Source organism: Engystomops pustulosus, chromosome 4, assembly GCF_040894005.1.
Source record: "Engystomops pustulosus chromosome 4, aEngPut4.maternal, whole genome shotgun sequence".
NCBI classification, from domain to species: domain Eukaryota; kingdom Metazoa; phylum Chordata; class Amphibia; order Anura; family Leptodactylidae; genus Engystomops; species Engystomops pustulosus.
Window position 1 is genome coordinate 48,632,452 of NC_092414.1, and position 21,831 is coordinate 48,654,282.

Below are 21,831 nucleotides of genomic sequence, written 5' to 3' on the forward strand. Positions count from 1 at the left end.
CCTCACCGGAGGAGCTGATCCAGTGACCCAATAGGACACGTTCATACTAGGTTTTTGCATTGCTTGGTACAAATTCATCTACATTTTGTACCACGTTTCAAGGATACAATACAAACGCATAGTGTGAACGTGCAGCTAGATTTCATGCAGGAGAGGAGCACTGCATTAGGGGTAGCTCTGGGGTGGGTTTTCCTGCCCATTGCCGGGCTTCTCTGTGTGTAGCAGCGGTAATGTAGGGCACAGCGATGGGCAGCCGCCTCCCTCTGAGAACATGGAGCCAGCCTCCGCCTTCTCTTACTTCCGGATTCACGGATCGCAAAATGGCCGCCGCGCCGAATCTCTGACATTTCGGGGTTTTGACATCTTTACCGCCCCCCTTCTCCACCCCTCCTCTTCTCCATCCTCCCTCCTCCTCCTCAACGACGGCCTGGAAGCCGAGGGTCCGGTCCACAATCCGACTGCCTCGGTACTGGAGCTGGAAGCAGCTGTCACCGGGAGAAGCAGGTGAAGCTTGTGGTGGTGATGGGGATGGATCACGGCCATTGTCCTAAGTGCAGACAATAGCGGGAGCAGAGGCAGGGCTGGAGCCTCAGGTGATGGAGGTTCTGCAGCAGCCCTGCCCTGTGCCCGTCATGTGCTGCGGGGAATCTGCTCCATGTTGTTTGTTATGACACTTTATAGATGTGACTGCGCTCATCTGTTGTGCTGATCCATGTGTTGATGCCTTGTGATCCGGTGCAACACCGAACAGCACAGTGTGCACGGTTTGTTACTCTGCGTTTTATTGTGAATTGAGCAGCAGGGCACAAGCTGTGGAGATCTTCAGGTAGGAGCCCATGTGTAGTGTGTCCTGGGGTGAGAACTGAAAGCAAATCTGTAAAATGACTTCTTCATGACTAGAGAGAAGCTGGAGCTTTATTACCAAGCTGAGCTTTGTGATAGAAAGTAATAAGCAGAGGAAATCCTGACAGGAGTCCTGATAACCCCGCCCACACAGTGATTGACAGTGAGAGTCCTGATAACCCCGCCCACACACAGTGATTGACAGTGAGAGTCCTGATAACCCCGCCCACACACAGTGATTGACAGTGAGACGATGATAACCCCGCCCACACAGTGATTGACAGTGAGACGATGATAACCCTGCCCACACAGTGATTGACAGCGAGTCCTGATAACCCCACCCGCACACAGTGAGTGATAGTGAGTCCTGTTACACCCGCCCGAACACAGTGATTGATAGTGAGTCCTGTTACACCCGCCCACACATAGTGATTGACAGTGAGAGTCCTGATAACCACACCCGCACACAGTGATTGGCAGTGAGATTCCTGATTACCCCGCCCATACATTGATTGACACTGAGAGTTGTGTTTACTCCACCTACACATATGGTGATTGACAGTGAGACTCATGATTTCCCTGCCCACACACAGTGATGGATAGTGAGAGTCCTGATAACCCCGCCCACACACAGAGTGATTGACAGTGAGAGACCTGATTACCCCACCCACACACAGTGATTGACAGCTCTCCCTCATTGACTGATAAGTCAGGTAAAGCTGTTAGCGAGAAGGACCAGCCACTGGTCTCCTGAGAATAGAGAACAGCGATATAAATGACCATTTATACTGAGTCTTCCATCTGAGGCTACATACACACATAGCAGGCTGGGGCCAGGTGGTGATGGGAAGGGTGAGCACCCCTCACCCCTCCCCTCTGCATAGGTATCTCAGTGCTGGGAATGGCTGGCTGAGTTCTAGTGATGATACATTATATTCTGGTCTGTGGAGTCTGTAAGCTAAACTTCCGACTCCTCTGTTTTGCTAACTCCGATCCGGTGGTGTGCCCAGTCCTGTTCTGTATATTTAAAAGTATTCTCTGTTTGGATAACTACGTGCCATCCATTCAGGGATATGTATGATATCTGTAATACGTGGGCACTGCTAATAGAGAGAGTCTTTTATATTATTATTTATTCATAGAGCACCAATCAATAAGAACCTACAGATATCTGAGACAAGTGGGAGGAGGACCCTGCCCCCGAGGGCTCACAATCTAAATGGGAGGGAAGATGGAGACACGAGGTCTGGGAGCAGAGCAGTTATTGTGTGTTGTAGGAGATCCTGACCTGGTGGGTTTTCAGGTTACGTTAGAAGGTGTGGAAAGTTGGGGACAGCCTGACACATTCTGGTAGAGGGTTCCAGGGTATAGGAGATGCACAGAAGAAATCCTGGACACAGTTGTGATAAGAGCGGATGTTAATAGAGTGAAACAGAAGGTCCAATACACAAGAAAGTTACAGATAAAAACTATTGCTTGATATGTCTGGGTCTTCTGGTGCTGAATATATCAATCACATCTGAGGATGAGAGAAGCTAGAACCTAACCCTTGGGATCTAAGATCGTGTTAACATCTGTACAAAAGTATAGAGGGTTGTACGAGCTGTTTTACCTCTGTAATAAACAAACCAAACTTTTCTCCCCTCTTTTCTCTGTTTTGGCATTCCAGATTATGTTTCTTTCATGCTCCAGTGTGGTGACATCATCCAGAAAATTAACTTTGAAGTGAGATGTAAATTGGTTGTATAAAGTCAAGGAGGTGAAGATTTTAACGCTGAAGTCAAGCTCTCTCTCCCCCAGAAAGCCCCTTCACTGTAATTGATGGTTCTGCATCCAGAGACATCACTAACCAGATCTCCTGAAGTCCGATGCATGATATCAATCACAGAGGAGGAGGCTTCAGAGCTCCCTACCTTGACTTCAGTGTTAAACTCTCCACCTCCTTGACTTTATACAACCAATTTAATGCTCACTTCAAAGTTGATTTTCTGGATCACCACACATGAAAGAAACAAAAACTAGAAGGTGTTACGCTGCTTGACAATATTCTGGTAGTAGTTTATTAGTCCAATTTCTGATGACAGGTTCCCTTTAATGGGTAGTTACCATAAGTTCACTGATATGTGATCTATATATAAGGAGAGCCGGGAACATATGTAATGTGCTCCTTGGTTAAGAAATTAAATTAAAACAAAAATGATTATTTATCTTAAAAAAAAACCCCAAATATCATAAATTTAAAAAAAAAATCTGCAAGTTTATAAAGCACAGCAAACAGCCACCTGAGGAAGGTGGCTTCATCTGTAGTCTGGTCAGGAGAGGGTCAGCAGGGTCAGTCGTAGTCTGGTCTGGGAAGGGTCAGCCATAGTTGAATCCAACAGGAGCGGCACTATACACGTGTGTTCTGAAGCTGGAGCTACTGCCCACGGCAGACCACCACAGAAGTGTGAGGGTACGCGTCGATGACACACAGGTAGGTGGGATTGCAAAGGCTATCGGGGCGTAAAGTAGCCTGTGCTCCCACTGCCAGACCCAGAGGTTAAATTAGATCAGGGTTTACCACCTTACAAGGAACCTACCATCACATCTAGTTTAACCCCTCAATGACCGCTCTATCAGGAATCTACGTCGGTCATTAAGGGTAGAAAGGCGTTGTGTCAGAAGAAGATTTCGGGACATCGGGTACCGAAAATGCCGGTGTCTGGCTGTGACATCACAGCCCAGACCCGGCACTAACACCCGGGATCGGAATACACTGAATTCATGTATATTGCAGTGTAAAGGCTAGAAGTAGAAGCCAAGAAGTAGAAAATGTAAAAAAAAAAAAAGTAAAAATCATTTTATAATAATTAAATAAAATAAAAGTCCCCTTATCAGCCCAGTTACTTATAAAAACCAAATGAAGTATATTAAACACAAAAAACACACAAAAAAGTACATATTTGGTATCACCGCGTCCGTATCAATTTGTACAATAAATCTAAAACTATATTGAACCCGCTCGGTGAACGACGTAAAATAAACACACAAAAAACTTCCCTGGATATACAATTTTTAATCAAATATCCTCACAAAAAATGTTCTAAAAAGTGATTAAAAAAAAGTAATGTGCCTTTATATGATACGACTGAAAAGAACAGCTCCTTTTGGAAAAAAATTAGCTCTCAATTAGAACTGTCCACAGAAAAATACAGAAGTTATGCCCCTAAAAAGTTGGCGATAGTAAAAACAATGCGATTTTCTCCATTATTGGTTTTGCTCAGTAAAATTGAACAAAGATAAGAAAAACTATATAAATGAGGTATCACCGCAATCGTAGTGAACCAGAGAATAAAGATAAAATATTATTTTTATATTATGGCGAGGGGGGAAAAAAAAGTGCTACTTCTCAGTTAACGCCACCTTCGGGCTGGAGTGTTTTTGCGCCCGTTTTTGCTTCTAAATGAAAAAGTTGCAAATGATGAATATCATTAGGCGCAGCAAAACATCTGGATTGCTAGGATAAATGAGGGAAAGCTGGATATTTTAGCTGCGCGGCTAGTTTGGCGTTTAGTCACAAAAATGGTGCAAAAACAGTGCGCCTGAATGAAAAGGCGCAAAACCAACAGAAAAAAAACGAGTGATACATGTGGCCCATAGTGTCCTTTTTAACCCCTCATTTGGAACAGACTCCTGTTAGAAGCAAAAATAGGGAAATAGTTTTATTTAAATTTGTCCAATTTTACTGGAGAAAACCTAGAATACAAAAAAATCGCATTTGTTTTAGTGTCACCATTTTTGCAGTGGCATAACAAGTATTTTTTGGCTGACAGAGCTGGTTGTGAGCTTTTTATTGCGTGACAAGTTGTTCTTTTCAGTGGTACCATTTTGGTGCTTGTAACTTTTTTGGATCAATTTTTAGGACATCAATTTAAAAGGAATTGATGAAACGTGCATTTTTGGCAAGTTTTTCGGGCTTTTTTTTTTTTTTTACAGCGTTCACCGAGCCGGTCCAATTATGATAATGATTTTTTGTAAAGATTGTTACGGACACGATGATACCGAATATGTGGGGTTTTCATTTTGTAAGTATACAAACATTACAAAATATTACATTGCAATAACCTGATCAGATGAAAGCCCAGGTTTATTACATGGTGGAATCATTTTTAAGGGGAACTCTTCATTAGGAAGGTAATTTTTATATGATAGGTTCCAATAGTCCCTGCTATGTTGAGTTTCAAGATGTCTTTGTCTGCATTCTGAATACATTCAATGCTTTAGAACAGTTTATTTCACATTACCTGACTTTTTCCCAGCAGATTCCATCGAGTCACGATGGGGTGTGGAAAAAGTATGGAGGAGGGGCGGATGCATCAAGGAGACAGGGACTGGGGGCATTAAAGCTAGCCTGACCCCTGCTGGATGCTGCTGGCGTGGAGCTAGGTAATATGAAATAAACTTTTCTAAAGCAATGAAAGTATTCAGAATGATAACAAGGGAATTTTTAAACTAAACATGGCAGAGGTTTTTGGAACCTGTCATAATTTAAAATGACCTTCCTGATGGCAGGTTTCCTCTAATATTCGGAATACAATGGTTTAAACCGCTCAGAGACCTGTAGAATATCTTACAGGTACACAGTGACACAGCATAAACTGTGGTGTTCTTGTAATTGGTGGTCCGGTAGTCAGACCCCATGACTGTTCTCAATGCACAGTACGTTTTGTCTGTGTGAACAGCTCTTTAATGTCATCTTGTTTCTAGTCTGTTACAATACTTGAATGCTTTGGATTTTATGCTCTTTTATTTGATCCTTTCCAAAATTGGACCTACTTTGGCGTTTCTCCATTACATTCCTTTTCTTTCCTCAAAGCCTCAGCCTTACAACGGGGAGACAAAGGGACAGCGTTGCAGATGCTGCAGTAAAAATATCTAGAAGACAAATTGTGGACTGGAGGGCAGGAATAAGAACATAAAACTAGCGCTGAAGGTAAAATGTTCCCCAAAAATAACTTCTGTGAAACCCACAGGAAACAAGAACACTTGTATAAATCCGTCGAGCTGTTAGTGTGCATTGTGACCATAAGGCTGCCGCAGGTATATTATGAACCTCTGCTGAAACTTGCAAGGCGTATTTAACCCCTTTAGGACCACTGCAGTGCTTCAGGAGTGAGGCTGTAAAAGCAACTAGGGGAAAGCAGAAGAATGTGTAGATGGATTTAGCTGTGGCCATGGCTGTATATACAGTCACATCCTGTATACAGGCGGGGGATCACATTACTGATCACGTGACCCCATTCTGAGCTGCTGGGTTTTATTACATTCAGATCACCTCCACTTGTGACTTGTACTCGCTTCTGCTGGGGATAGCACACATTATATTAAGCATAATTCTGACTCTAGTTATTACGGCCTCCTGCACGCGAGGATAATATTTGGGGGAATTGGAGCAAGGAGTAAACAAGGCATGAACAAAGGCTACACACAGTGACCAAGGTAAGAGTAGTGGTTACTGTGTTATATAAACGTGACGCTTCTGCACTCCGCTGCCAACGCCACAATGTGTGCAAAAACTTTGTGTGCTGCAGTGAGATTACATCAGCAGAGGGGGAGACAGTGTAACAGCCTGTGAATCTGCAGCACACAGGGGCTCTCATCGTTTACTCAGTATTCATTAACATCATTTTAAAAGGTCATTATGGTAGAAATCTACCATCAAAATTAAGCATGATCAACAAGGACAAATATTGATAGATCTATGTACAGTGACTGTGGTAATCTTCATATTTTTTTATCTATGGCCTCCTTCCTCAACTCTAATAATTATGCTAATGAGCCTGAAGGGCTCTTGGAGGGGTATTTTCCATGTTACAATAAGCAGAGAATGTCTCCACTGCCGCTGCCTTCCTGCTGCTAGATTACACAGGAAGAGGGAAGAGAGAGAGAACATGGGGTGAGTGAGACATGTTCTACTCATTGTAACAGCATGTGAAGCTGCAGTATTTTGTGATATCCACATCAAGGGACATTTATCAGAAAACTAGTGTACAAGCCCTGAAATAATCACATTGCCTAGCAAACCACCAGGCATTGCTATTATTTTCCACTTTACGCCACCACCACGCCAAATGGGCAGGGAGAGGAGCATAGACGGCTTTCATGCCTTTGCACTGCGACCTTCAGGGCTCATTGATTGCCAGAAATAGCCTCATCAGACATCAGGCAGGGACTCATCATACCTTTTTTTTATATCATAAATTACCCCCATCGCGTTAGTCAAGGAAGAACACATCTTTGTGTTGACTCTATTTTTAATTCTATGTTGTACATTTACTAAGGTCCTTGCGCCAGGTTTCTGGCGTTCTTTCATGTGCAAACTGCTTGCACATGTATGTAAGAAGTGCCAGCTCCACATATGTAGCGCACATGACCATTTGGTGGTGCAGCTGCGCTATTCTTAATGCGACACAAATTTCGTTATTGAAATGGGCGTTCCGGTGCACAGTCGGACCATGCACCACATTTATCCTGCAAAGTCTGATTGAAGTTTGTCACATGTATATACAAGTTTGTCCTGCACATACCCTGCACACTACACAGGAAAACTGCACATAGTACCGTTTGCACTGTTTTTAGTTAATTTGCCCCTATATGTTTATATGGATTGGACAGATTGGGCTCTGGTACAGAACATGCTATGCTTCAGTGGTGTAATGCCATAAAGTACTGCTAGACGTATCATTACTATAGCAGTGCTGGGAGCCTATACAAGACTGGCACCCCTCCGGGGGAAACATCCTGGATTTGAGCTATTCCCACCTGGCAATGGTGGGTTATGCTGTGAATTTCATGATCTCAGACATGCTTGTATGGCGGATGTTAAGAAGTAGTTAAAGGTGTACACTTTGCAACCCTTGCACTATGTAGTGCGACCAGAAAGTATAGTGTCTGGGGTGGTCACAGAAAAACCGTGCACCAAAAGGGGCGTGTTGGTGTCACGATTCTGTCCAATGGGCGCCACAATTCTGCAGCATGAACAAAGTGCATAAAAAAAAACAAGAGCAGTGCAGTGGGTGCCAAATTCATGAAGACGTTTCATGCAAGTTTGCCGTTTTTGATAAATGTGGGCCTTTGTGTCAAGCTCAACCCCCTTAAGATACATGTTCTGCCTGGAGTGCCTGGAGTGCTCCTTTAAACGATTAACCACAGGACAGTTCCCATTGTAGCCCTGCACAACTAGTTCCAGGGGCAGCTTAGCGGAAATACCTAATGGTTCTGCATTTTTATTTCTTTATTCTATATCATCAGACAAGGTATTTACTGTAAAGAGAGATTATACCAGAAATGCAGAAGCTTCAAAAATCAAATATTCTGTATACTCAAAATCAACCAGGAGCAAACATTACATTACATTTTATTTAAAGCAATGGACACTGCAACATCCCCCATCGGGGCCCAGCCTTTTCTCTTGGGGCCTGGAGGCAGCCGGGGCCCAGAATACCGGAGTGGCTGGCGGTGGCGGCCTTGGCACGCTAGTGTCACGGTGCTTGGTATGGGGACCGGAGGGCTGTCCTACAGCCTGGCAGGTCTCCAGCAGGTGGTGTGTGCAAGAAATGATATGGAGGGAGAGGCTGTGGTACTGGTTCTCCCTGGGGCAGCCCTTAGAGTCTGTAGTATGTGTCCCTGGTAGATGGATGGGACGCCCTTGATGTTACAGCCGTAGTAGGGACCAGACTGAGGCAATGTTGTGCAAAAATAACTTACAGTTCTTTATTTCAATCAACAGCAGGCAATGAGCCAAACGATTCTGTACAGAGGCCGGATGGTTTGATCGTCTGGAGTACTGGAAGTGCTCATGGAGAGTGAACCTTAGGAGTTAGGTCACCAGCCTGGTTGCAGATGCAGGCTGGGAGGTAGCTGTGTCCAATGCTGGAAGCTGCAGCTTTAGTCCTAGGTTGGTTGAGTGTCAGCCCTGCTGGTGGACTGACACAGTATCTCTCACTGTGTGTGCTCAGGTAAATGATCTAGATGCTCCTCAGTCAGGAGCTGGATCCCAAGAGCTGCTCATGAGGTGAGAGCTCAGCACTAACTGTCACTTCTCATCAGCCACTGGTCAGGTGGCCTCACTCTCCAATCACACTCCAGTTACCAAGGTGGAACATCATTGGATGACATCAGTGAAACAGGTTAACCCTTGCCTATCCAGGCAGCATCTACCGCTGCATGTTACCTCTTGGTGTACTGGATGGTACAAGGGGCTTATTCGCAACCACTCCTTTGCCATGCCCATTGGCAGGGGTGTTGCAACACCTTTGTAGAAGAACACATATGAAGCTAGGTTCCTGTGGTAAAATAAGATTACCATTTTGCAGAGAGCTTTTCTTGTCCGGAATTCGTAAACCATAATTTCAAAGTTACCGCCTCTTTTTCATTCAGACTTCTGGCTGGGGGGTTGCCTAGCATTGGTCACATGCTTCTTGCTGGCTGTTTGTATCTTAGGATGGGTTCACATCACGTTTTGTGCCATACTTTGCAGACGGAGGCATAGTTGTTGACCCCGTCCAGGAATGGCGTTGGGTGGCGGCAAACTGGACAATTGCCCAGGGCCCCTGTCCTAAAGGGGACTTTTGTGGATGTAGAGGATGTAATTCTCTTTTAATACCCCTTTTTGAATGCCCGGGCGATGATGCTTATCCTTTTATCTCTTGTCTATATATCATCTATCTGTCTAGTTATCTATCTCCTATTATTTGTCTATTTCCTATCTAACCATTATGTCTATCTATTTGTCTCTATATATTCTACATATCCTATCAGCTGTCTATCTCCTATTAAATTCTCCTCTAGTCCCATATTACAGATACTTAACATACTACTGTTTGTAATTTACAGAGTGTTATTATTGTACAGGGCTAAAGGGAACAATACTACTGAATGTGACTGTTCATAAAATAGTTTTATTTTGGGGCCCCACTTTTAGCTTTGCCCAGGGTCCAACTTTGCCTAAACCAGCCCTGCCTTCGTCTCCTCACTTTACGAGGTATCCTGTGAAAAAGTCTGTCTGGAAAGACGTAGTAAGCATCCTTCTGCTTAGCGAGATAATACACTGAGCGGAGGCAGTAGATGCAACGTCCCCCAATCCTCTGCTGATCAGATATGTCACTCAGCAGGATGGAGGACAGTGACATCACTGGGGAAACACCCCTAACATCTGCAGGAGCCAATCACTGTTGGTGCCGATGTTAACTCCTCCCCCTACATTTAGCAGGAGACTTATCCCACTGTATAAGCATATAGTGGGAAACGTCTGTGCCATATGTTGTAAGGACAAGTCGGAATCTGCCCAGCGTGTCCTTACAAGATATGTGAACCCTGCCTGACACTGACTTATTGGGGCACATTTACTTATCTGTCCGGAGGATTTCACAGAAAGTACATTGTCCGTCTATAATGCTCTCTGCAGCGATTCACTAAGATCGTGCTTCTTCCTGGTGCATGTAAGTGCTTGACTTGCAACACAATTTGAAAGTTAAATCCTGCGCTCTGTCCAGATCAGTTGGATTGTCCAGCAGCCCCCCGACCCCCCCCCCGATTTCTGTCCCATGAAAGCCAGCGCAGCTGTGCCAAAATCTGATCGTGTGCGACACAATCCCCTGTTAAATATGTCACAGCCGCGCAAAAGCTGAAAACGACAGGAAGTCGTAAATAAGTTCTATTGTATTGTATTCTGCCCCCAATTGTACAAGGTGTTTTGTGTTTGTATGAAAGTGTATTACAAAAGCTATAGATGGCCTCATGTGCCGGTGTAGGATAAATTCCCCCCAGTCTATCTAAACATGATTATTCCAGGTAAAATTCATAAAAATACATGAATTCTTCTCTCCTTTTGTGTCATCGTTGTAGAATAAGAAGGTGAGTAGATGGTAAAGAGAACCAAAATTAATCCAAGAAAAGAAGAAAATCAAGGGGGCATAGCTATCCTGTATCATCAAACTTTGACCAATTTGAGGGCAATTGAAAATGGGCTAAAAATGTATAAATATTCACTCATTGGGGCAGATTTAGTCAGAATATTTCTAGTTGCCCATGGCAACCAATCACAGCTCAGCTTTCATTTTACCAGTGCTCCTGAATATTTTAAAGGGGAACTGTGATTGGTTGCCATATGTAACTAAGAATATTCTGACTTTCAGACAGCTTGATAAATCGGCCCCATTATATTACATGGATACGGATTAGTTAAGGGGTTTTCCAGACAAAATAATTTAGTGGAGATCACCTTGTAAAAGGAGAAGTATAAGTCTTATGATGTGAGAAATCTCACAAGCTGAGTGATATTCAGAGGATAGTGGGAAGCCGGGCTTGTTGCTGCTGTTCTCTTCCCTTATTACAGTCATACAGCGAGTGCTTTGCTCGCACATTAATATTTCATAGCCCTGGCTCCCATTTTAGTGCGGTGTGGACAGCGGAGAATCATTGAGGCGCTGGAGCAGCCATTAGCTTTTTCCCATTTCTTGCAGTGAGTTGTGTGAAGGTCTGCGCTGGCTGCGCACATCATGTATTATTCACAGTCCTAGTATCCTCTGTATATTCCAGGAGACATTTTTCAGGTTATTATAAAGAAAGAATATAGGTTGAGTCTTTTCACAACACATACAAATAGGTGCTTTTCCCTACACCCCTATGTATTTGCTTCCATTGGTTGAGCAGGCATGTGGTTCTATAGGGGAATAGGCTGGGGCCATGTCTAATCTCGTCTGTAAACAAAATGACTGGACATGTTGAAATCCAACTTGTCCAATCCTTCTTTTCACTGACATGTACTTCCATGTAAAGTTGCATTCATAACATAATTTGGAATTCGATACCAATACTTAGGCTATATTTAATTGTGAAAACGGACGTATACAGGCGGTCCCCTACTTAAGGACACCCGACTTACAGACAACCCATAGTTACAGACAGACCCCTCTGCCCACTGTGACCTCTGGTGAAGCTCTCTGGATGCTTTAAAATAGTCCCAGACTGCAATAATCAGCTTAAAATTGTCTGCAATGAAGCTTTATTGATAATTCTTGGTCCTATTACAGCAAAAAAATTTGAAACTCCAATTGTCACTGGGGCAAAAAAAAAATTGTCGGGAACTACAATGATAAAATATACAGTTTCGACTTACATACAAATTCAACTTAAGAACAAACCTACAGTCCCTATCTTGTATGTAACCCGGGGACTGCCTGTATATGTGTAGCATATGACCCCATTCTTTTCAATAGGCATTACAGTCTTCCATTGAATGGCCGTATTGTGCACCATACCATACCATTTGCCAGCCCACTGTATTTTATATGGATACAGTACAGATACGATGCCGAAAAGACCATGCAGAGTCCGCCAGAAAACTGGCGCACGTCCCTTAGTAAATGTGCATGAAGCTTGTGTAACAATATAGCTCTATTGAAGGTTTTCTAGAGGTGGAATAAATACCGCGTTTTTTCACAATCCGGATTGCTGTCTTTTTTTTTGCAATTATTGAAGGTCTTAGATAAAATAATTCCATTGACAACAGATGAGTCTGTAGCCCAGCGGTAAAGCTCACTCTAATACTAAGGCCCCTTTCACACACACACACACACACACACACACATGTGCTAAGCCCGGGCCTGGACCTGGCTGTAGTAGATGGCCGGCTGGAGAAGGGAAGGGGTCCTCATATTGTGACGTACAGCCAGGCTGTAAGTACTGCATGAAATAGAGCATGCTGTACCTTTTTCCTGGCAATGACACATGTGTGCTCACCATATCGTACTTTGCCCAGTGCACTTCTATGGCGGCCATGTGCTCGCTGCTGTTCATACGTCTAGCATGAGGCTACCATATGTGTGTGTGAAAGGTGCCTGAAACAAATTACATGAATAACATTAAATAATTTGCAGACCAGTGGTCCCACTGGATATAAAATTTCTGGATAGGTCAATACATCCTGACAAAATTGCCCCGCTGCTGTGACCGAAATGTACTCAGAGAGGATTCCAATGAGCAGTGCAGAAACCGACAATGTCCGAGAGCTACTACATAGGAAATCCCCAGAACCGTATAGTCACGGTTGCAGAGTGCCGCAAATGATAGCAGCCTCGATTGTATGATCTTCCTCTAAAGGCCACAGCATCGGATTCCATACATTGTTGTTAATGACTTGAACTTCATCGTCTTCTACACTTCACATATTCACGTTCTGTGTTTGGTTGTTGCCTTGAATATGAGCCACTTCCCTTTCTGTGGGTTTACCTTTTTGCATTCCCAAGACCCTAGACATTGGCTGGGATGGTTCTGTGGGCTTACACTTCCACATTTCATGCGTAGAGCAATGGTTTATAGGAATAGTATATTCTCTGTGCAGGAAGCAACAAAGCCTGGTGTGTAAGCTACTGTGTGAGTATTATACATGAGGTATCTCCCATTAGTCCCTGGTAACTTATATGGAGTATATTGTAGATATTCTTGTATTGAATCTGATATTTTTCCCTTCTCCAGGTTGAAGACGCTGACGTCTGTAGCCAGAAGGTGATTGCCCTTATGCATTTTATGTGGCCGTCTCCAGAAGGTGCTGTACTAGAAGATCTGACTGTCCGCGTATACGTTATCCTGGATTTCTTCTAGATACAGTCTCTCTGACGGTGCCATGTTTCGACGTCAGGATCTGCCTGGAATGCATGTACGTGAATCATTTACCCACTCCGGTTTTTGCGATCCATTGTTTCTGGATGAACAAAATATCAAGGCAGGTTACGACGAGCATATAGCTGTTTGTTTTCTGTCATTCTTTACTTGGTTCTCATAGACACATGGAGGGAGATTTATCAGAAGTATCTGAGAGGAAAAACTGTTCTAGTTGCACATGGAAACCAATCAGAGCTCAGCTTTGATTTTCCCACAGCTGTTTATGAAATGAAAGTTGAGCTCTGATTGGTAGCTATGGGCTACTAAAACAAATTTGCTTTCAGGCACTTCTAATTAATCATCCCTCATGTGCTATATGTGCCCTAATACACATACACATTATGTACTTGGGACTGCCATGGCTATTAAAGAACAATCCATGAAATACTGGATTTCCTTCTTGGTCATTTCTTTGAGCTTCTGCTGGGACTCAAACTCCCAACCGTATTCGAAATATTCTTTTTCCCACCTAGAGCTGAAGTCACAGCTCAGCTTCTGCTAGCTGAAAGGAGACAAACAGAACAGGCAACTAATGAAGTATAAAATACATGGCATAGCCCCTTTAGATTAACCCCTAGTGATACCTAGTTCAAGGGGGAGATTTATCAGAGGAGTCTGAGAACAAAACTGTTCTAGTTGCTTATGGCAACCAGTCAGAGCTTCGCTTTCATTTTATAAACTGCTGTGGGAAAATAAAAGTTGAGTTCTGATTGGTTGCCCTAAGCAACATGAACAGTTTAACTCTCAGGCACTTCTGATAAATCTCGCCCATTGTTTTTATGATTTAATGGGAATTACCATTGGGTTTTTTTTGTACTTCTTGAAAACCAGATTACAAAATATAACCTATTTTTAAAAATCAGCTTTGATTTTATGATCTTTTCATGATGGTGGTGACTGTTATTATGCCTCAGCTCTAGCAGCATTATTTACTGCAGTCACATGCCCATAGTCTGTCCAATAGGCTTATGGGGGAGATTTATCAAAACTGTTATAGTTGTTGATGGCAACCAATTAGACCTCGGCTTTCATTTTCCCACAGCAGTTTATAAAATGAAAGTATTCCAGACATACATTATGTGGGGAAGATAAGCTGTGACATCATCAAATGTCAGTAGTGGGTGTAATTATTGTAATACTGTCTGTGATGTAAACAGCTGCAAATAAAAAGTGCTTTTAAAGTAGTTTTTCAGGAATCCTGGAAAACCCTTGGGGCTCCCAGCTCCAGTGGCACACTGGATTTTAACATTGACAGCTCGGTAGTTAGTGCCAGGGGATTCTAGACCCGATCCAGCTAGTCCACTCCTTTGACTGGTGGCCACCAACTAATCAATGCTGAAGACTGGAGCACCCCTCTTCACCAGAACCACTGTAGCCAGAGCATGGCTAGTAAACTATGTTTTTGTTTGTCAACCCCGGCCCACTAAAGGTTTTTCAGGATTCCTTTATAAACCACTTTAATCTTAGAGTTAAAATTGCATATTTTATATTTTTCTCTAAAACTAGATGGTGATTCCTAAAAAATGTTTACCATAAACGCTGATTTACCGGTAATTTAAAAAAAATTATGCATTTTAAAGTTTTCTTTGCTTTTTCTTATTAGAAAATGATGCGTCCAGTTGCGAATAACAACGTGGCTTTTTGTGGAAGTGGCAAATCTTCCTGTCTTGGTCAAGAGAGCATGAGGAGTGTGGAGCAATTTGGCTTGTATGCCACCCAGCCCAGTAAATACAGCCATACTGTAAGCCACAAAAACATCTCCTGCCAGACACAAGAAACCATCAATGAAGCACATTTGCAGACCACAAGCAGCAGGGACCTGGACACAAAAAGTGATTTAAAGAAAAAGAAGACCCTTGGCAGATCCGGCAAACGTGGGAGGCCTTCTGGCACCACCAAATTGGCAGGTTACAGAACCAGCACTGGCAGACCTCTGGGAACCACCAAAGCTGCTGGCTTTAAAACAAGTCCTGGCAGACCATTGGGCACAACCAAAGCCGCTGGATACAAAGTCAGCCCAGGGAGACCTCCAGGTAGCATAAAAGCTCTATCACGGCTTGCAAATCTAGGTTACACAAGCAACAATGCAGCTTTTCCTTACCCCACAGCACTTAGCAGGGGACTCCATTCTGTTGCGGATACAAACGTCAAACATCCTGTTGAGTAGATGTACGTCACAGTTTATATATAAATCAAATGTTTGTATGATCAGACTTAGACTAGACGCACTGTTCTCAGCCATATTTTCACATTTGTTTCACCGTATATTAGCTTACTCCCATGGGTTTTCCTTCTTTTTTATTTTCTATGTGTCCCTTTGCTAGTTTGTGTAACTTATTTTGATGGAAAGGAGTGTTACCTTTTCAATGAACCGTTGCATGCCGTATTACCGTGATCTCTTAATGTAGGAACATGATATCTGTGGCATTTACAGTTATGTTCCAGACTGATAACATGGCCATAGGAGAAGAAGAATAAACTGAGCAGTGGAGAAATAATACCAAATATAAACTGATATAAAGTAACGTCACTCTATGATGCAAGAATGTAAGATGCATATAAACTGATATAGAGTAACGTTACTCTATGATCTTACGTTATACAGATGCAAGAATGTCTTCTACATAAAACTAGACATGGTTATTTACATACAACATTTCTTAGACCTGTTTACAGCACTTTGAACTAGTAGAAGGGTATGATAGGTCATGTACATACCGCATATTGTATATTAAATATTCTGATATACAGAGTAAATTCAAGAAGAGATATATAAATACAAGTTTCAAGGAAAAATAAGGATGATGTCTATAGATACTAGATAAGATAAAGGGGTTGTACACAAAGCTGATTTACAGTGGATGGATGTGATTGGAAGGGGGGTGCGGAGCGACTTCCGCCTCTCCTTCCATCGGCTGTTCGGCACTTCATAAGCAAAGTGAAAACCAGGACAGGGAACAGCTATTATTGAGATTTGCATCTGTTCTGTGTTTGGCTCACAATAAGGCTACGTTCATATTGTGGTTTTTCGACACATTGCGGGTTATTTATCATTGATTTTTGGCATTAAAAAGTGGCAAAAAGCTGCAAAGGACCTTTTACTGTCACACAGAAATAAGTGGCATAAACACACCATGTAAAGCCACATTTATGACTTGCCTTCTTTTTAAATACGGTAATCTCAAAAAAATAATCCCAAAATCACTTTACAATCCAGCCTGGTGTATGTGCGGTTGCGATTATTTTATTTTTCGAGATTATGCGATTTAAAAAAAACAAAATACAGACACTGCCGAGAGATTTATTGAAGGGCTAAACCCACTTTAATAAATCTGAAGGCCAGCGAAGGTCGGAAGGCAGTCATAGAACTATTACACGGAGCCTGCATAATCATAAATGACCCCCATTAAGTATGCCAGGTGCATAGACTATACTGGCAATATGGCTAGTATACTTTGTTTCCAGCAGGAAACCTTGGATGGAAAAAGCTGCGTCTTTCCAACCTGATTCAGGGCAGCGCTACAATAGCCTATGGGGGATGGGCGCAACTGTATTGCATCCCCCTGTCCTCCGCTGAGCATATCCTCTGGGAGGACCGCAGTGATCTATTTGTCCATATAAGGACAGTTACATCACACAGAAAACACCCTAAACATCAACAGTAGAGAATCAGGAGTAGCCACCATTCACACCCCCTCCTCAGAGGAGAGGAACAGGACGACATATGGGCATTTAGTGGGATACGTCCTAGACCTCCTTTGTAAGGGTACATTGGGTTTCCTTCCAACTGAGGGCTAGGCTATACAATTCCAAAAAAACACATGACATAATTGCATGAGATCCTCTATGTTCCAGCAGCCAACCCTTTAGTAAGCTAAAAGATTGGGTCAATGTGGGGTTTTAAATATTAAAAAAATAAATACAGATCAAGTAGATTCAAAGGAAATGAAACTTCTTATGTAACAAAACATATTACATGGATTTCAATATTTTTTAGTCTTTAAAAACTAGAACCACTTTGTTCCCCTGTAAATTCCTGCTTGTATCTTGTCCTTGTACACCAATGGCTGTGACATTTCTAGTGTCACCGCTCTGGAAGCATTGCCATATTGACCAGTGTTTCTAGTTCTCCACTTACACTACATATATGCTCATCTTGAGAACAAGAACTTCTAAGGCCAACTTTTTTGTGCCTATAAAGCATGACAATCTAAAATACATAGTTGTCTTTAATGTTCGGTTTCCCATCCTAAGATACAGATGTGGGCGCTTTGGCATCACACTAAGAAGAGATGCTTTTTAATACCATAAAGTTTAGGAATCCTATAGCATTTCTCTTTCTATTTCCACATTCCCACCATTCACTATTATGGGATTGAGAGTCACATATGTCAACAATGCTCCATTCACACAGGAGACTCTTGTGATCCAGAGACCTTTATGTACAAATGGTTGTCTCCATGCAATAGCTAAGGCAGTCCCCTGTGTCCAGGCAGGGCAGAGGTCATTAGTAATTGTACGGAGATATGGAGAAAGCCAGGGGTGGCCCAGAATCCCTGCATAATCCTTTAAAGGGGTTGTCCACTTTCAGTAAATAATTTATATTCTTTGTGTAATGACAAGCGACACCATTTTAGCCAGTTAACCACACCGTTTTCTAGATCTCTGCTTGCTGTCCTTCTATTGAAAGCTTCTATTATTACTTCCAGTGGATAGAAACCTGACCCTGGTCATGTGATGTCACACAGGTGCACGGCCCATTATAACACATGGCTTGTGCACCTGTGCAACATCCCATGACCATGGTCAGATTTCTATCCACTGGAAGTAAACATGGAAGCTTCCTATAGAATGACAGCGAACAGAGATATCGAAAACCATGAGGAATTGATACAAAGTGTATAGTATAACGTTTCATTCAAAGTAAGTGATGAATTTTCAAGAAGTGCAGGGATATTTGTATTGCGTATTTCACCTTTTAATAACTTAGACAAAAATCTGACCATATTTTTAGGTCTGTTCCCCCTGTATTCCTAGATGGGCATAGGAAACCTGTGGGTCATTTATAAATGTTGGCTCAGACATGTTTCTAAAACAAAATGTAGCTTTATCTAGAATGAGGCAAAAAGAAATTTGATAAAACTACATAAAAAAAATTTCTTTGGATTACGAACTGGTATCATGTTTCATGCTTTTCTTATTAGGGAAGAAGCAGCAAGCCTTCATGTGTGCCAGCGATGCATAGGACACAATGGTCTGGACTTAGACGTAAGAGTTGTTCATGTGTACAGTCTGGACATTTATCACGTCACATGCAACTAAAGACATGTCCTTCCCAACCTCACATGCAGAATGCAATAGTTCTGCTCAACTGGATGATGTCTACTCTTTGTTTTGTCACCTTCTGGCAGCTGAATGGATGCAAAGCTTTGCAATATCTTTCCAGTGCAAGGAAGCCTGCAGTCCTTTTCATATATCTCTATATTTTGTACTACAACACTCACCATTGTGTTGTGTAAATTCCATGTGCAACCTAAGTTGTGAGCATTATTTATGATATGTATATGTTATGACGGGCATAGGAGGTATGGTTTTAGTGTGTCTTCTTCTGTGACCAGCTTTTATCACAAATGACATGTTTTACAATATTATGGAAATAATCTATTGAAATTATACTGTATTTGTCTCAGTACTTCTTCTTTCCACTTTGTGTCTAGTTCATTTCACATGTCTGAAGATCACCTGGTGTGACTGTTCTAGGAAATGCTAATTTTCTCTGAAATACTGGGGGGTGTAATGTACCCTCCTGTACCCACCACATTGACAACTTACCATCTCCCTCATCAATGGGTTATGTCCTTACCTTCTCATGCTCCAGTCAGGAAATGCACACCTTAGGAGTAATACCAGAGGAACTGTATAACATATAGCATTTGTCAGGAGAGCCATCGGGTCAAATTTCTGCTATTAAATAAAAATAATTGTGAATCTATTAAAATGTCATTGTTAAAGAATGAAGAAGATGCTAAAAGAAACCCTTTCAGGTCTCTTTAGCTGCACATACTAACGGAGGTATCTCCCTGGCCCTTCGCCAGACTGTCGAAAGCTACGTACTTTAACGTTTCATAGCTTTTCGTTATGTTCCGATAAAGCTAGAATTTATAACACTCTTAATTTCTAGCTTTATCGGAACATAACGAAAAGCTATGAAACGTTAAAGTACGTAGCTTTCGACAGGCGTATTCATGAGGAGGCGGTGACTGCAGCATCAAGCCTGGCAGTCACCGCTGGCATCTGGCATGGGAGTGGTGGCCCACCGAGAGAGGCTGAAGAAAGGGGAGTGCCTGGACAGCCCCCTCATGAATTTACCAAACCACCAGAAGCTAGGTACGTCGATCAGACTGCTACCTACCTCAGTCTTTCATAGCTTTTCATTACCTTCAGATAAAGCTACACATTAAACCGTGCAATAACTGGTAGAGGGCTATGGAGCTGCTTCCTATAATATGTGCAGCTAAATTGTTTTATTGACCTGACAGGGCCTCCTTAAGTAAATATGTATTTTAAGTCTTTGTCTTTTAGAAGATTTTTGCTTAGTACATAAAGGCAGCTAACTGGTACATAATACTTAGAGGCAAAATGGCTGCTGTGCAGTGAAGTGTTGAGAGAATAAGCCAGTCTCTTAGTTGGAGTTATCAGAATTCATGAGCATGGGGTAAACATTGGCTTTACAAGCCCTTGGGGAGATGATGGACAGAGGCCTGTGAGCTTATATACATAGCAGCATTTCATCACAAGCCAGATTTACACGATGCTCCTAGTAGCAAAACTTTTTTGTGTCGATTTGTACTAACAGTTCAGACTCATATCCCCATGAGGACATAAAATTAAGCAGACACAGATCCTCTATAATCATATTACAACATTGCTTGTCATACTGGAGGACCATTGAGACATTAAAGAAGAACTCTTCTCAAGTTTACTGGAAAGTGCAGTATTTCCCCACCCAGAAAACTGGTAAGATACTGGTATGGTTTGCAGATATGGCAGTTCTGGCATAATCTACCAGGATGAAACTATCAGTATATGGGCCGTCTTCCTAGGTCTTGGAAGGCATGTAAGAACTGGGCTGGTAAGCTTGATGAGATATTGTTGAAATAATAAAGTGCAACTGTGATATTTTTTGTTTCACAAATCAATAACTTTAAATGTAGAATAACTTTATTATTTATATATTACCTGTATGCAGCGGTTTCTTTGCTATCCTCCTCAGTTTAGCCTATCCCTGAAGCTGCTTCCCTTGGGTTTGTTAATAATCTTTGACACTCTAAGGACTCACAGAGGTGAGGGGATGTTGCTCCCTCTGGAGGGAGAGGTCATGTGACAGTGCTTTGTGTTTGCAGCTGAGGGCTGAGTGTGTGCAGATCTGTGGATGCAGAAGTCTCCTTAATAGTAAGGCAGGAAGCCTACCCTGTTCTCTATCATTCCCTCCATCCCAGTCTGTGATGGGACACTGAAGAAGATTTTTGACAAGTAGCTAAAGGGGGAATCACCGATGACAATTTGGTAAAAATCATTATGACATTGAAGTTACACTGTATTCCCTTCACATTTTTTAATCGACTTTTTTGTTCCATTTTTGACTCTATTAACCATGTTTTTCATTGTTAAATCCTGTGAATGCTGTAGAGAACTGAATAGATGATATATCTTAAAGTATATATAATGACTTGCAAATGCACATTCACAGCCAATCCTATGAGCACATTACCAATGTATAGTTGTACTAAGATATGAATTGTGTCCTCATTCCCCCATTCTCATTGTGGAGTTGTGCGAGCTGTAAATCAGGTATGTATGTGGAAATCTTTACACCTCTGTGTACTGAGAGCTGGTAGCATTCTTTTCTGGACTCATATTTGGTGAGCTACCGATCACGTAATTTCATTTCTTTGTGCATTTTGTTTATATATTTTTGATATATACCCTCCCCCTCCCCGTTTTAAGGTAAAAGTCATTAAAACATTCCCTATTATGGCTACTGTGTGTTGTCTCTTTCAATTGTACAAAACTTACAACTGGATGGCATGTGGTATTTACAAGCACTAGCAAAGAAAATTTTTATATAAATCCATAAATGATTTAACATAAATCTATGACTTCATTTTTAGAGTCAGGAAAAGAAATGAAGGGAACTCCATGACTCTCCTGCCCCACACTATGGGGCCTCATCGGCAGCATGCCCAGGCATTGTAGGGAAGACTTACAGACACATGGAAGCCACAC

The 21,831-nt window shown here is 42.2% G+C and overlaps 1 protein-coding gene across 8 annotated transcripts; it reads left to right on the top strand.

The window, feature by feature from the left end:
* The first annotated feature begins 284 nt into the window (after nucleotides 1-284).
* On the top strand, nucleotides 285-21,582 carry C4H5orf24 (chromosome 4 C5orf24 homolog). 8 transcript variants are annotated; one of them, XM_072145864.1, is made up of 5 exons: nucleotides 285-504; nucleotides 5,142-5,268; nucleotides 5,699-5,815; nucleotides 13,360-13,606; nucleotides 15,149-21,582. In XM_072145864.1, exons 4-5 carry the CDS (start codon nucleotides 13,508-13,510, stop codon nucleotides 15,710-15,712), a joined length of 663 nt encoding a protein of 220 aa, XP_072001965.1. In that variant the 5' UTR covers nucleotides 285-504; nucleotides 5,142-5,268; nucleotides 5,699-5,815; nucleotides 13,360-13,507; the 3' UTR covers nucleotides 15,713-21,582. The 8 variants fall into 8 exon arrangements, with proteins under 8 accessions (XP_072001965.1, XP_072001963.1, XP_072001964.1 ...); XM_072145862.1 differs by having other exon boundaries at nucleotides 5,145-5,268; XM_072145863.1 differs by lacking the exon at nucleotides 5,699-5,815.
* The last annotated feature ends 249 nt before the right edge of the window (nucleotides 21,583-21,831 follow it).

Coding starts and splice junctions, on each gene's coding strand:
- C4H5orf24 (XM_072145864.1), top strand. CDS start 13,508: ATGTTTCGACGTCAGGATCTGCCTGGAATGCATGTACGTGAATCATTT. Junction 13,607..15,148: donor TGGATGAACAAAATATCAAG/GCAGGTTACGAC, acceptor TTTTCTTATTAG/AAAATGATGCGTCCAGTTGC.